The sequence below is a fragment of the Camponotus floridanus genome, unplaced genomic scaffold (genome assembly GCF_003227725.1).
Source record: "Camponotus floridanus strain SB8 unplaced genomic scaffold, Cflo_v7.5 scaffold88, whole genome shotgun sequence".
Taxonomy (NCBI): Eukaryota; Metazoa; Arthropoda; class Insecta; order Hymenoptera; family Formicidae; genus Camponotus; species Camponotus floridanus.
Window position 1 is genome coordinate 484,067 of NW_020229858.1, and position 16,163 is coordinate 500,229.

Here is a 16,163-nt window from a genome sequence, read left to right on the forward strand (position 1 = left end):
CCTTTTCGAAAAAATGCTTCCTAACCGAGAAATATATATATTTACACATATAAATAAACAGATTGATATAAAATAAACATAATCTAATTTATTTCCCTAAAATTTTTTACTGACAAATCGCGCGAAAGTTTATAATTTACAAAATTAATATCGCTCGAAAAAATAATATCTAGAAATATATATCTTTAATTAATGCGTAGGTTTCTTGCGGAGAATTTAAGAAATGTGAAAACTACTTGCACGGATTAATGTTACTTATTACAACGCTATTGTACATAGAATTTTAAGAAAATATCCTCTCTTATGCACTAATAAGGCCTGTATTTTAGATCTTTATGTCTCCATTATATTTATCGCACATATATAGAACTGACAATGAATGTAAATGTTTAAAGTTTTAACTTTAAATAACGAGTGGATCAAATTGAGCATAAATCTTAATCACCCATTATCATTTGATCCATGATCAATGTAACATGATGTGTGACATGAAGAACGTGCTCGATATAAATATAGAGGTGAGATTCGGACGGTCGCTTTTAATTCTTAACGCGCGGCGCGATATATGCGGGAGCTTAAAAAAATACCTTAGATTAACTCACTTGCTTATCACTGTAATAACACATTGGCGCGTGCGCCGCATCGACGATTCCTGCACACGTGTAATGTTACTTAAAAAATAAAAAATTGACGCGTAAAATGCATTACTGTCGACTACTATCCCTAACTTACCTTAGGTTAAAACGTGCTATCGTAAAATCGTACGAAAAGTGGAGTATAAGTAAGATTTCTTCTCTTTTTGGTGTGGAAGATATTGGATGTGGACAGTTGAACTACTCTACAAGTAGGATTTATCAGGATTGGATTTTTGAGTAGATTTTCTCGAACCATTAAGCTGCATCTCTTAAATATTTGAATTTATCAGATTTACATGTCATGTCAACTTGAGAATCCGGAAAATCCGTACTTTGAAGACATTTTAATTTCTAGACCTATGAAATTTAAAAGCTTTGAATATCCGATTCTTATCCCGTAAAAATTGAATTTTTACGAGAATAATTCATATATTTCTTTTTTTTCGGGAAAAATTATTGTGGAAATAAGGTTGAATAGACTATTATTTAACTCAACCGCGAAAGAATTAATTTCTTGTCTTCTTTTGCGCGGTTTCAGTATTTTGTTCTACATAAAACTAAAATCTAATATTACATTCCACAAGAATATGAAAATTTCACAATCTCTCTTTCACTTTCTTGAGATCAAATTAATTTTTTGTTATTTTTCATTGAAAATAGAAGATCGCATAGTAAAGAACGAGAATTAGGCAATTTATGCACAAGACTAATAATTTTTGTCATACCTATTTTACGTGAATTATAATGAAATCAATTTGCAGATAATACGAATTTTTAACACAAATTGTTACATATTTAATCTATGGAAAAATTATTATTTATAATATATACATTCTTTTATGTTCATGTAAATATCCAGACACATATTTGAATTAATATCTATTGACGATATCTATTGATGAATCATGTAATAATTATTCACTGTAAGATATATAAATGAAATGAACATTATACATGTAATAGTGCTATAAGATTTTGAAGTATTCTATCGCGAAAGAAATGAAATGTCACAAGAGGATTGGAAAATAGTTCCGCGTTTTCACGTGGAATCTCAGTCTTTATCGTACGCGTCATTTGCACACATAAATATAAAAAGTAAAAAAAGCTCTCTCTTATCAGACTCGTTGGTAGTTATCGATACATGTAAACTACAATTGAAGAAAAGAAAACGAGAAAAATCGTAGCTCGTGATAAGACATAGAAGCCCAGAAAGTCATGTATCTATGATACAGATTTAAGGATTCGTATGTTTCCATCATAGCAACTGCAAAATATACACGCGTTTAGAATATGATATCACTATGCTTTGTCCGCGTCGATGGGAAAAACCTTTGAATCCCTTATTGACTGTTCGATAAGCGTATATCAAGAACACCGGAGAGTAATCTAAAAAAATTCTACAAAGTTAAATTTTCATATCTAGAATCATAATTTATCTCCTGGATAAGGGCAATTTATAAGATCACACATGTAAGGAGAATGAAGGGACTCGAGAGAATTCTTACATTTTTTATGATTTATAATTGAGGTGACACACGATGTAGAACACACGAAGACTAAGGTATCTTTGAAACTTAAACTACAATTTGAAATTTCAGAGTCTTGAAGATTTTTTATTTTCAAGATTTAAACGTGTTTCGAAATTTGATTCCCAAATTTTTTAAATTTAATTCGGAGAATTTTGTATTTCTTTGAACTTTCGAAAAATCAAAATTTTAATTTCTCGGCTACAATTTTGATTCTCAACTCTTTAAATTGTTAAATTGTAGAAAATAAAATCATTATATCTTTCATAAATTTAATCAAAATTTTTGAATTCATGAGTCTTTGGAAATTTAATTGATAATTGTTATCAGCATATATGCGTTTTAAATTACGGATTATCCTTATAAATTGCAAGAAAGACAAACTTACCTTTTGGTGAGTGCCGAAAATATCTCGCATAGCACGAGACAACAAATTCGAAAATTCAACAAAAAACTAATTCTGCGATTAATTACTTCCGGTATCCTTAATATTGACGATAAATTAAATTGTCCTGTGAGATCGAACGGGAGATCGTACTTTTGATCGAAAGAAATATTTCTAAGCAGCGATTAAAATATTAAATACGAATCAAAAGCACAGCAAGAAGGGTTAATGGCGTTTCGAGTCGCTCATATTGTATATTTAATCTTGCGACGACATATTCCCTCCTTCCTCAGTCTACCGCATTAACCTGAGTCAAGAATTAAATCTTAAGCAGAGTATTGTACAAAAAGATCCACTTTCCGGTGTCTGTCGTATGTACGAGCTTGTATCTTCGGCTGGTCATTTTATCGATGAAGTTCTTTATCTCTGTCTCGCTATGATGGGGATTCCAGCGTACAGACACTATTGATATTTTTATAATGTCCCAAGGGATGGTGTCGAGTACCTATAGTAATTTTTAATCACTTTTACAAGCTCCGCGATCGGTTATTTTTATAATTTCTTGAGCAATTACATTTTAAAGACATGTTCCTTGAGCAAAATTATCAATCGAAATATATAGCATATGTTATATGCTAAATTTTAAAAGTAAAATATTATTTCCCTCTTTTTGAATAGAAAATGAAAAACTTGTTAAAATGCGAAGAATAAAATATATATTTATACACATATATTATTTCTATGTACAAAAATATAAATACCTATAACAAATGTATTTTTTATAAAACTTTTAATTAGAAGAAAAATTATTTACCTGGCCATCGGGAGCGTCGGGACTGTCCAAACTTAAATAATCCAAAGTTGTAGTGTTATATGCCAACAGTACGCTATAGAGAGGAAAGCACTTTAGTCTAGTGGTAGGAAAACCATCGTCCGACGATACGAGGCTGTTAGGACCGTCGCCCAATTTGGTGACTTGGACCTCCGACTCCTGATGGTACTTTATCTGTAATATCGTTGGCGCGCGTGAAACGCATGCATTTAACTTGTCATCGTGCTTCTATACTGAAAGAAATGCGACCTATTTCTCACCTCTTTGGTATCTGTGTCTGTACTGAGACAGGCGTGGAGAACTTTCGATCGCGGATTTCTGGTGCTCCTCTGCGCCTCGAAGAAGTTTTTGGGCTCGGTTAATATCAGAATGCCATGCCAACTCAGATTGGACTCTAGCCAAGCGGTGCTAGAAATCACGCCTATCTGAAAAAAAAAAAACAATGACGCTTCATGGTCATGAATTTATGGTTCCCGAAAATTGCGATAGGAATCTAGAGATAAACCAAATTCACCACCGGCCTAATTTTCATCCTTTGTATCTAATAAGATAAGAGGAAGATAGACAGCAGAGAGATACCGAAACTCATATATTTAGTCGTTCACCTATTTTTAACGGATTGCATGCCGATGATAATTTGCGTGTTTCGCTAATATTGCACTATCATGGATGATAAAAAACTGTTAGTGCAGGTATCTAATATAGGTATCTAATATATATTACAGTATCTAATATATTGCGATATCTAATATAGATATCTAAGAATATTAAAGCATCGACATATCTAATTTTAAGACTGAAATTTAACAAATTGCGAAATAAAATGTATAATATAATTTATTGGGATAAAACACACTCAGCTTCAAATTCTTGGAGAAATATATTCATAAACTTTCATATATATTTTACAATGTACATAAGAAGAATATTTTTCAAAAAATGTCCCTTCAAAAATTTAAAAAAGCTTAACAAATTTCACATAAAGCGGTATCATCTAGAGAATTTTAAATTTCTACGATGTGTATATGATAAAAAATGGAAATTCAGTTTTAATTTCAATTTTCATACTTTCTTAGAAAAAATTTCTTTATTGTAATTTTTTAATATTTAATTTTAAATAGTTAAAATATATTGTTTATATGTATATATGTAATAAAAATTTTAATAAGATAAAAAATTACTCAAATTTTTTCAACAAATAAATAAAATTTAAATATTTAATTATAACTCCCTAAATTCTTAGAGAAGTCTAATTCAAACTACCTTTCATTTTCAATTATTTATAATTTGAAAATTATTAATCACATCGTAACTTCTCAATCGATAAAATGTTTTCTGTGATTATCTTTGAATTGATTAAGCATTCTGTCAATAATCCAGAATTTTAACAAAGACCGTACAATACACAATTTTTCATCGTCCATGAACTACGAGTTTAGCAAACAAAGAGAGATTACGATGTCACATTGAAAAGATGAGGGGCTTATGCGCATAGCGATGACACGTAAAACATTAATCATCCTCGGGATTAAAATGGGAAATTTCTCACCCTGCTGATGTATTCTGCGTAGATTCCCTCGCGTTTGCCTTGCGATAAACTGACCACGTACTTTTCTTCCGATGTCTGGTTGGCGTTCAACGGATCTTGATGGGTCGTGGGTTTCAGATGCACCTGTCGTATATATGCGACCAATTGCGGATTGTCCATCGAAACGCTATCGAGCACGTAGTCCCTGGTCATATTCGCATCGAACGCCTGTCTCCTGTAACGGAACATCCGCTTTAAGCTAAACCAGTGGTATTCAACCTTGTTTTAATCTGGAATTCAATCATTTAATCCTCTTGTAGGAATAAAATAGCAAAGATTAATAATTTCAATATTGAATTTACACTCCAGTCCAATCGTCTCTCTACAGTAAACTGTATATCACGCATACACTTTCTTCAACATAAAATGACGCAATTTTATTGTACGAAATATATGCAAGTTTTGAGATCATTCACAGCGACAGAGAGATTTTAATAACTTTGAGGAAAAGAAGAGAGCGATTAATGTCGACATTTTTATAAAATATAAAATGAAATTTTATATTTTTATGTATTTTTTTCTCTTATCATACGTAATTTTTTTCTAACTCTATGCGAAGTGAAAATAAATTTTGTCAAAAATTAAAAATAAGATTTCGAATATTCTATTATCACATGAAATAACAGAAAAAAAATTCTAAAGTTTTATTAAAGAGATGCCTCTAAAATATGGTGTGACTTACCTCAAAGCTGCCGCTTCGCTCCAGACTAGAAGCACAGCCATAGCGGTGCAAAAGGCGGCGAGGAAGGCCAAGCAGGGGGCCACTCTTCTCCACCAGGCCCTTTTATAACTGGCAAACGATGTGCCGACCAGGGTAGACCCTGTAAATGGTGGTAGAGCTCCGTTTGACGAAGGTAACCCTGCGGGAGCCATTCTGCAGGAATAGAACCAACATGTAAACACGCGTTGCACGCAAATCATGGAAGTAAGACACCCGGCGAGTTGCAATCTGACAACTTTATGATATGTATTCTATTCCATTCTTAAAACTGCTTTTAACCCCAAGATCCTTGCAACAGCAAGTAAATGTAAGAATTTTATGATTGTTCAGTGGTATTATATAGACTTTAAATAAATAATCAAAATTCTTTTTCAATTAAGCTAAATCTATTTACAGAAATAAAGAATAATTGAAAATTGAGAGAATTGTAGTGAAGAAGAAACTCAGCGAGAATTAAGAGATATTACTGAAATAGGATATTACTCTTAATCTAAGTAATTTAATTAGTAGCTAATAAATCTTGCTTCGCAATTTAATTAACTTACAATAAGTATTATAAAAAAAGATTCACAATTCAAAATAAATTTAATCTGAAGTTTAATTAAGTAAACTATTTTAAAGTTGGGGCAAAGATAGAATAGCTTTTTATTTTAAAATGAAAAAAAACATTATGTAATTTCTTTCCTTCGTTAAGAAAGAATCGGATGTAATATTCGCTAAAGAAGCTGTAAGCTAAAAGACGTATGGATGTTCTGAGACACCCTATACACGAGCGGCAAACGTACAGGTATATAAGTGTGTGAGTCACCCTGCACTTTCTAACTATCATTTTTTCAGTCACGTTCAAGTGAATGCACATCTAAGGATTCGAGACAAAGGAAGACCCTCGTGAATCAGATTATTATTCGTTTGTGTGTTATCTCATGAATCGTAATTCCGTCGAACAAAAATTCATTTCCGCGATTAATTAATTTTGTTTTGCAACATATTTGTCAATTTTATGCTATATATTCAAATTTATGTGTGTAGTGAAAAATATAAGAAACAAAATAATAAGTTTTGTGTTTTTTATTCTCAAAATTATTACAAAGAGCTATCAAAAGTTATTAATATTTATTTAAAAAGAGCTTAAGAATTATTAATATTGATTAAAAAGGTTCAGTTATTTTGTTATTTTATCAAAATTTAATAAATTAATATTATTTATTATATTGACTTTTATATTAAATTACAAAATAATAATTAATTATAAAAAAGATGTTTAAATTCAGGAAATAAAAACATACAGCTATCGAAACTGACAATTTTGATAAACTTTGCATCATATTTACATTGTAGTTTATATTGCAACTTTATAAATTTTGTTTGTTTAAAAAATTTAGATTTTTTTATAAAATACCGTTCTATTTTATTTTTAATTTAGCATTTTAATAAAAAAGAGACCAAGATTTTTATAAAATGCCTGAATTTATAAAGAGTCTATAATATACGAGACAAGTTGCGTGAGTTACACCGTACGGAACAATGTTTCCTCCGTTATTTGTCTCACACTATTAAAGCAAGGTGTGCCATGTTAGCGGCACAAACTTCGCATCACTTCGTGCATCGCACAGTACGCCTAACTAATTCACTGCGAACTTTTAGCAAAGGCAAAGCTAGGCAGGTATTTGCCATAAATTATTATTTGCTTGTCTAGATTTAAACAAATCTTGTCTACGCAATATTCCGCGGCATATTCCATAAATTTCATAGTTCTTGATTAACTGATTTAATAAATACATTAAATACAATCTCGTAAAAGTATTGAGATATTGTGGTATCTCTTAATTAATTTTTAAAAGTAATCTAAAACAAAAAGGAATGTATTAATCAAAACTTTCTTTATATGTAATTTATATTTAAATTAAACTTCACAGAATTTTAATACGTATTTCAGACTTTTAAATGATGTACGTCTAATATCTAAAATAAAAGAATTGTGCAACAAGTACGATATTAAATCGAATCACCATTAACCATTAAAATCGATTCACGATCTTGTTAAAGGATCCACAAATGAAGTCTGTTGCGCACGTGGCCGCATGATTTTTTGACACACATACATTTAGATTACGAATATATCCACATGTCCGCTACATTTACTCACTTCGCTTTCACCGGTTCCACGATGATTCGTGCTCTTCCTTATGTGAAATCGAAGAGATGCGCGCTTATGCGAGCGAGACCATTTATATCTCTCGTCCGTTTCTCTGCTCACGTACGAGCGTTCGTCACATCCCTGAATACGACGCTTGAACCGATTCGATTTTGTGATCGGATCCAGACTGCACTTTTCTGCACCGATACGTCGTCGCACTTTTCGATGATCGACACACGTGCGAGATGTATGTATATTCACGTCAAATAGAGAACGTATCGCGGCGAGCGTCGCGCGGTCACAATATTTGGGAAACGTCTTTGACTGAACTCTGTGTCACGTGGCTCGACCTTCTAAGCGTGTTATCGTTGTGTTGTGTTGTGTGTCATAAATCGTTTCCCCGCACGTTCCGCTTTCCCCGACGTTGCAATGTGAAAATCTCTTTCGAACGTTGGTGGGAGAGTGATAAATCGAAACCGAGAAGCTCGCTTTGTACCTCTCGTTCCTCCTTTGTTTCTGGTATCGTTGGTTTATTGTGTAATAAGCTGAATATATTCAATGCAGTCTCGACTAAATAATTTCAAAGTGCCTTCCTAGTTTACAGGCTCTTGTAGAATTTGTCTGAGAGAGTACCTTCGAATTTTTTTTCACATCTTTAAAACATCAATTTTATCAAGAGTACAGTTCTGGATCTTCAAAATAGAATTCAATATCTACAAAGTTTTAGATCATTTATTATTTTTAATATAACATTTAATTTAATTTTTAGCAATTTTTTAAATAAATCTAATTATTAAATATTCAAGAAATAATTTTAAATATCTTTTGATTATACTCCACTTGTATTTTTTATAGAAATCAAAGCTTTTTAAAAGTCTTGAAAATATATATTAGCCTAATTGGTCCTCGAGTCTCTTTGGATATAGAATCAAGCTTTTCAAGCATTCACTATATTCCCTTCTTCATTTCGCGTACGATCTTTTTTATACGACTGTTCCCTCGGATTCGACTCGTGTTTTTCGATGCAGCTGGATTTTTTATAGAACCTTTGAGTATTCACTATCATCCCTTTTCTAAATTTCCGTCTTATTCTCGCGTATATTTATTACAATCCCACCTCGAAAATCTTCCACGTGTTTGCACGACTGAGATTCTTCAGGGGATTAAAATTCCTTGAAAAATCTGTTTTTCTGTCGCACCTCTGTAATAGAAATCGATCTGGGGCAAAATCTCATTTACCGAGATCGATTCAATCGGAATCTCACGAGAATTTCTTTCGCTTTCCAATCTTTTTCTTTTCCCCGCCGTTCCTCCTCTCCAGGAATGCACTCGCGACTTCTCCCGCGAGAGAATTCTCCGACAGATTCCCGGATAGACAAGGGGAACGATCAGTCGGCGGATAACGACTGCGTGTCAAGATAGTCTCGGCTCGCTCCCTCGGCGGGGCGATTCGCCTCGTCTACTATCCGGTCGCCGACTTCTTCGTTGTCGACCGACATCGAATCACATACATATATCGATTCGAGCGGGACGACAACGACCGTAGGCGACGGTCGAGAACAAAGACGGCGACGTCGGGACCGCGGCGCGATGCGACGCGACAAACGAGCGTGCCGGAACGTTTGTGGCGGCTGCGTCGTGCTGAGGAAACGTGCGTCGTGTATTATGGGTTGAATGTCGCATTGCAGAGCGGCGGCGACACACACGATGATGCCCGTCGCCGTCGCCCTCGCCGTCGCCGCCGCCGCCATCGCCACCGCGTCGTCTGCATCTGTCATCGTCTGTCCTCGTCGCACCCGCCTCGAGCCCCCGATCGGACTTGGATATCTCTCCGACCCTCGCATTTCTTCGACGGAACTGTTCTGTTCTGTCAGTGTCGATAGGCACGTGAGAGTCTCCTGCGCGACAGACGGCGAGCGAAGTGGATCGCAAACGATGTGAAAGAGAGAGGTTCCCACATTGTTCACTTTTCAATATGTCAATGATGAAATTGAAAAAAAAAGAACTGCAACCACGTGCGGATTGAAACAATTGTGTGAACTCGTTTCACTTCAAGATTGCATTGGAAACGATAATTGTTAATTTTGCTGTACACGTGTTTCGCATCGTTGCCTCGGTATTGAAAATATTGGAGAATACGGTGGCTTGGTTTTTATATCTTCCGTATTTTATATCTTACGTGAATTCGATTGCACATTGATCATTGATGCACACGAGTTGACGTTGTAAATGCATATGCATATGTAAGAAGTCGACCGTAAATCTGATCATTGTGTTTCAATTTTTACTGGATACTCCGTTCAAGATATTTGATAAACTCTGTTTCCCATTTTATATATTTAAATACCTACATAAATGTGCATAGAGATTCAAATGTATACCAATACATGTATCGATGCATTCAACTAAATTAACATATAGCAAACACGTATATATACATATATATACGTGTATATATACATATATATACATATATATACGTATATATACATATATATTGTATATATAATTTGCCAATAGATAGAATATGACGTAAGTTAAAAATTGTATTGCGTATGAAAATTGTGTGTGCGTGAAAAATGAAGAGATAGGTTTATTTAACTTCTAATACACTATCTGTGTTCAGTTATTTAACACAATTGCTTAATATAGCTATACGCGTATATTTGGGGAATGCTAAAGATAAAGGGATGCTAAAGATAATTTCGTAGAGTTTTCTAAAGATAAGCACAAAGAAGAGAAGACGGGATTTGATAAGCAGAATAAAAAAAGACAAAGAATGATATTGTTATAAAATAGAAAGACAAAGAATAGTATTGTCATAAAAGCTTGAATATAAAATTGCATTAGTCTCGTTAATTCTTAAGTACTTATAACCGATTATATTTTTTTCTACAACAAATTTGAAATTAATTAAGCAAATTGAGATTTTATTATCTATTCGCATGTATAATACATTTTATTAATATCTATTATATATTTTTTTAATATCTATTTTGCTAAAAAAAATTTCTCGTACAAATAATTTAATTTCAATCACTTATATATTACTTTCTCAAAAATAATGAAAATACTTTAACACAATTATCACATTCTATCCATCAAGAGAAAGTGCGAGAATTTTTATATAGACATAGAAAGATAGATAGAAAATAATATATTGAAAATATTTAAAAAAATAATCACTACATTTTTTAAGTTTGTACTCTACCTACAAATCAGGAGAAAATACGATAATTTTTATAAAGAGCACTAATAAGATTATGTTGTTTACGCAGCAATAGATTTTGATTAAATAAATTATATTTCATCAATATCATATTCTTTGAAATTTTTATCATGTCAAGATTTATCTTTTTGAATTATTAGTAACTGATTGCAAGTACTTATTAAAAAAAATATATATTTCCACCTAACAAATATTTCTAAATAATACTTTTAAAAAATCTTTTTCTTTTTCGAAATGATTTCAACTTACTAATCAAAATTCCATTCATATCGAAAATAAATCAACTTATCCTCCTGAGAATACTGCAGAAATGAAATTTTGGTATTAGACGTACGTAATCACTAATTCTTACACGTGCTTGCGTAAACCACACTGTATATGCACTAACACAGACAATCTGTTTCACTCCCTACACTGTGGAACACGAGATATCCATCAGCTAAGGAGAGATTATGCGAACAAATACTTTTTAATCTTCGAAACTAAAAGAACATGATTCTTCTCTCACCTCGTTCCTCCCACTTCCATTATTCGCCGGGATACTTAGATCTCCTTATTTTTATTATTGTAGAGATTTATAGGCGAAACTTAGATAACTAAATCTTTTAGATTCGTGATGAAATGCAGGTCGCTCTTTCCGCGTACCTGAACCCACGGCGACCTATCCTTCTGCGCTTCAGTCAGGAGATTGGAGCATCGTTCAAACAGGTTTCCTTCTTGGAGCGGTATCCGTCTGGCTCGCGCAATTCGTCGCTTTAGTGTCCCCGAGACAAACGATCAGAGATCCACTCGATGACTCGACCCACTGACGAACGAGTCACACACTACCAGTGTTTATGACACTGCGCGGATGATGACACGCGAGAGTACCCACCGAAAGGAAGTTCTCTCTCTCTCTCTCTCGCTCTCTTTGTCCCCTTCTCTCCTGCTATTTTCCTTCTCTCGTCTCCCACGCTAGTCTTGCAGAGAGTTACCACGGAATCCGAACCAGACACAGATAGAGAGAAAGAGAGAGGAGGACCTTCGCGATCCACACTCGCGTGTTTATCACTGATCGCGGAATGACACCTGAACGGCCAACTGTAAAAGAGGAAGTGCAGACAATGTACTACCGCTGTGCCCTGCCTCGTGGCGAGTAGCCTGCCTCGACTGCCCTCCAGCACCTGGAACCTATCGCCTGACGCTGGTTTGTTCGCCGAGTACAATGCCTCCTATATCGGGTGTCCTTCTTTAAAACGCCGCCTACCTCCGTCCTCAACTATCCCCTTCAAAACCGACGCGCGAGGCCGCCTCTCTCTTTCTCTCTTTCTTTCTCTTTCTCGCTTTTACGAGGACATTTTCCGCTCTCCTAGCCAGGTAGTAGCCCAGTGACTCTCATCCCGCTCAGGTAAATGATGCCGATCGGTTTCAGGTAATTGCAAAGTTTATCGGAAACTTGGCGAAGTTCTGATTGTAAGATTAACAATGTTTGACTGATTACAGATACTTACTCAAGAAAATATATATTTCTAACGTACCGAAAAACTTTTTCTTTTTCTCTTTCGAAATGAGATTTTAACTGAAAATTGTATTCAATGAAAATAAATCAACTTATCCTCCTGGCAATACTAAAGAATATTTCTTTCAGATATTAATCTTTATACTTTTTTTCAGTTTCTATCTCATTTTCTCTCTCTGTTATTGATCTTTATGCTTCTTTTGGCATTTATTTAATTTTCGTAAACATCAGACTAATGTTCAAGAATTTAATTCATACATACATGTATTAATTATATAATATAAAAATATAAAAACATGAATAATATATTAACATAAACTGAATTATGACATGTCATTTTTCAGAAGATATCGCATATGAGAGCGAATCAACTTTCTCAGACTTCGCATTGTTTTTTATAAAAATCTAGATGAGAAGATTACACCAGTCATCAAGCAGAATTGTGCATAAAAAGAAGAAATCTAAAATTAATTTTTTATGTTCCCAAGATACAATGTCTCCCGAGATGTATGCAAACGTACGATCTGTTATCCTAAAATTAAAAATATAATATATCATACAATCTACAATGCTCTCTACTTGCACGTATAATTTAGATATTATTAATTATATATTGCTTAATTTCTAATTTATCATTTGTATTATCCTTGAAATTATATCCAGTAAATAAAGTTACACGAATCTTTTACGAAGCAATATAAACTTTAAACAAGAGAAAACTTGTGGATAAACATACCAAAGCAACATGCAAAGCATGTTTTGCAATCAATAAAATGTTTAATTGTAAAGTTTCTAAATTATTAACGGAATCAAAAGAACAACAAAAGTTTATCTCGAAAAGTACAAAACGTTGGATGTGAGATTAAAAAGGAAGAACATTGATTGCAAATGTTACGGGCACAAAAAAAATTAACGTGGAATAGTATAAAAAGCTCAGTTAATTCGAAAGCCGGACATTGCAGTCAGCCGACTGCGTATTATTGATCCTGTAAGTTGTGCCCTTTGCATAGCGAAACATCGTTGAAGTCGACAAAGGCGGTTTAGTTAGTGTGTGCGGTTCCTTGATCGATGCAGAATGAATTAATTTTAGACCAAAGGAGTCTGCAGACCTCAGTTGCATCTGTGCACATCGTATCAGTACATGTCATGAATCTCAAACTGATTTAACTTTAGCAATTTCAAACTTTGACTTTGCTTTAGAGATATGAGAATGTGTAGTTTTTAATTCGTATTATATCTACTCAAAATATTATATTCATATATAATTAAATTACAATGCATTATATTTGTATTAATTTGTATTAATTGTTAATTCAACCTAAAAGCGATTCTTAGCATGAAAAATTTGACGAATCAAAATTAAGTTGATGAATAATAGACCTTTATTTGCGTATTTTTCGCAACGGCCTTTCTATTGTAATGATAAATATTAAAATACGACGACCTTGGCGACGGGCTTGCATTTGGCGTATCGAATTTTCACGAGAATGACCTCGAAGCTAGACGCTTATAGATCACGCTCATAATTCAAAAGGCTAGCGGCAGCAGGTCGGCGGTAGGAAGGTGGCATTTTTTATTTAGGAATTTAGTGCGGCATAACGAGATCGTCTTCCCATGAGAGATGGAAAGAAAAACCGAGTGAACCAAGACGAGGGGCAGAACGAATGAACGCGGTAACGAATAGCAAAAAGAAAAGGGTAGAAACGCCAGCGATATATGAAATCATCTCTCCGGCAACGTACGGTTCTGACAGAATAATTTGAGAAAATTTGCAAGAAAGAACATGGCTTGAAACAGTCGTGCACCTGCCTTTTTCAAGCCAGCATTATATTTTATTACGAATTGAAACGACCGTACTCGTGCAGGACTATGAATACCGGATAAAAAACCAACAAGTTCTCCGGAAATAAAATGAACTTTTTAATGGACTAATTAATCCAGTGTCACAATTAACAGGAAATGTTTCCTATATTATCGGTGATTCTGGTTATTACATTTTTTTTATTCAACAATTTTAGATATATAAAGCAAATATAACGTATATATAATCTCTTTTGAAATAAATTATTAAAATGCTAGTAGAAAAAAATTGATAAAAAAGGAATTTAATTTGAATTTAAATTATAAAGGAAAGAGATTTTATTTTTTTTTATTTCTTAAAAATACTGATTTTAAAAATAAAAAATTAAATTTTATATTAAAAATTTAATTTAATTCTACCGTGCGTATAGCACAAAGAATTGAAATAACTATAAAAAGCAATGCATTTATTGTACGATGCTAGTTGGGAAAATGACACATCTTTATTCTCTTTTTTTGTCGATATTTTAATCAATTTTATACTCGTTAAAATTTTTCGATATAAAACTTGGCAGATACAATATGGAATGTAAATTCTCTGTATAAAATATATAAGTGAGATGCTTTCGCAGAGATTAATATTTTATTCATTCCTAATGGATCTTAATGGACAGTGTCAATATTTTATTTCGCGATTTTGAAAACAGCTAATTAGATGCATTAATAATTAATCTAAACAGTTAACTTTACCAGTTTACTTGATGTAATTATATTTTCATTAGATATGATAATTATGAAAAAAGTTAATGGGATTAATATTTTAAATTGTTGTTTGAGATAAAAAAATTTAAGTTAAAAGAATCATTATGAAGAGAGCTTTACATTACCAGACATTGTTTCATGCAGTGAGCAACACACACTCGCCAGAAGCAGATGGTATGAATTTAGTGACATTGAGAAAACAGTCACCCTTCGCTTTGAGTCCAGCTGCATCTCGACTCGGAGGGCTTGAATATAATATTCTGATGCACGGAAGCAAATAGAATTTTCTTTTTTTTTATAATAACTTTCGTAACTAACTTTAAAATTACCGAGAAAAGTAATTTAAATATGTTGAAAAAGAATCTAAATATTCATTTTACATCTCTTATTCTGCTATCTTATAATAGTCTTACATTTTTCTCTTTCTTGTCTCTTCATATGAAAAAATAAATAGTACAAAATGCCGTATATTCTGCATATTAATATATCCGATTTTTGTTTTTTTTTCTCTTTATAAATATAAAATTATCTCTATAATATTTCTCTATAATATAAAATTTTTATATATACATTCTTCACTTGCTTTGCGAGCAAAATGTACAAAGTGACTATTTTAAATATTTACTAAGCTTCTGTTTCTCAGTTCTTATGTATCATCCGTGTTTTTGATAATTCATCTCGTAAACATTGCACAAATTATACAAAGCATCGGCTATTCTAAATATTTAACTTGTATTCTACACACACATTTGTCTCACTTACATCATATTTTCATCATCCTTCGCGACCCTTCGCAAGCTCGTAGAAATTATACAAAGCGTCTGATATTTGCCTTACGTGTTCTTTCCATATCATGTCCGTTAGAACGGATTATCTAAGGTTCTATCTTACATTTCACTCCTTATTTTCATTTCAATTTCCCCCAGTTCTCAAGAACGCAAATTAAAGTGCCAACTACCCTATATTTGTGGCTCGCGGTTCACTCTCCGTACCCCCCGCGTCGCATCCGTATATCCCTTATACTTATGCACATGGCACGCGAATCCGTCG

At 33.2% G+C, this 16,163-nt stretch overlaps 1 protein-coding gene across 4 annotated transcripts in view; it reads right to left on the bottom strand.

The window, feature by feature from the left end:
• Positions 1-2,448: 2,448 nt before the first annotated feature.
• LOC105258108 (protein Star) overlaps positions 2,449-16,163 on the bottom strand; it is a 38,675-nt gene continuing 24,960 nt past the window's right edge. Inside the window, exons 1-6 of one of the 4 annotated variants that reach the window (XM_011269185.3) lie at positions 11,699-12,277; positions 5,649-5,840; positions 4,928-5,141; positions 3,639-3,803; positions 3,361-3,552; positions 2,449-3,051 (exon numbers count right to left, since the gene is read on the bottom strand). In XM_011269185.3, coding sequence (XP_011267487.1) covers positions 2,866-3,051; positions 3,361-3,552; positions 3,639-3,803; positions 4,928-5,141; positions 5,649-5,839 — 948 coding nt within the window. In that variant the 5' untranslated portion in view covers position 5,840; positions 11,699-12,277 and the 3' untranslated portion in view covers positions 2,449-2,865. Of the gene's footprint in view, positions 3,052-3,360; positions 3,553-3,638; positions 3,804-4,927; positions 5,142-5,648; positions 5,841-7,833; positions 8,443-11,561; positions 11,679-11,698; positions 12,278-16,163 lie in introns of those variants that run through there. The other 3 variants (XM_011269183.3, XM_011269184.3, XM_025414695.1) reach the window with 3 other exon arrangements.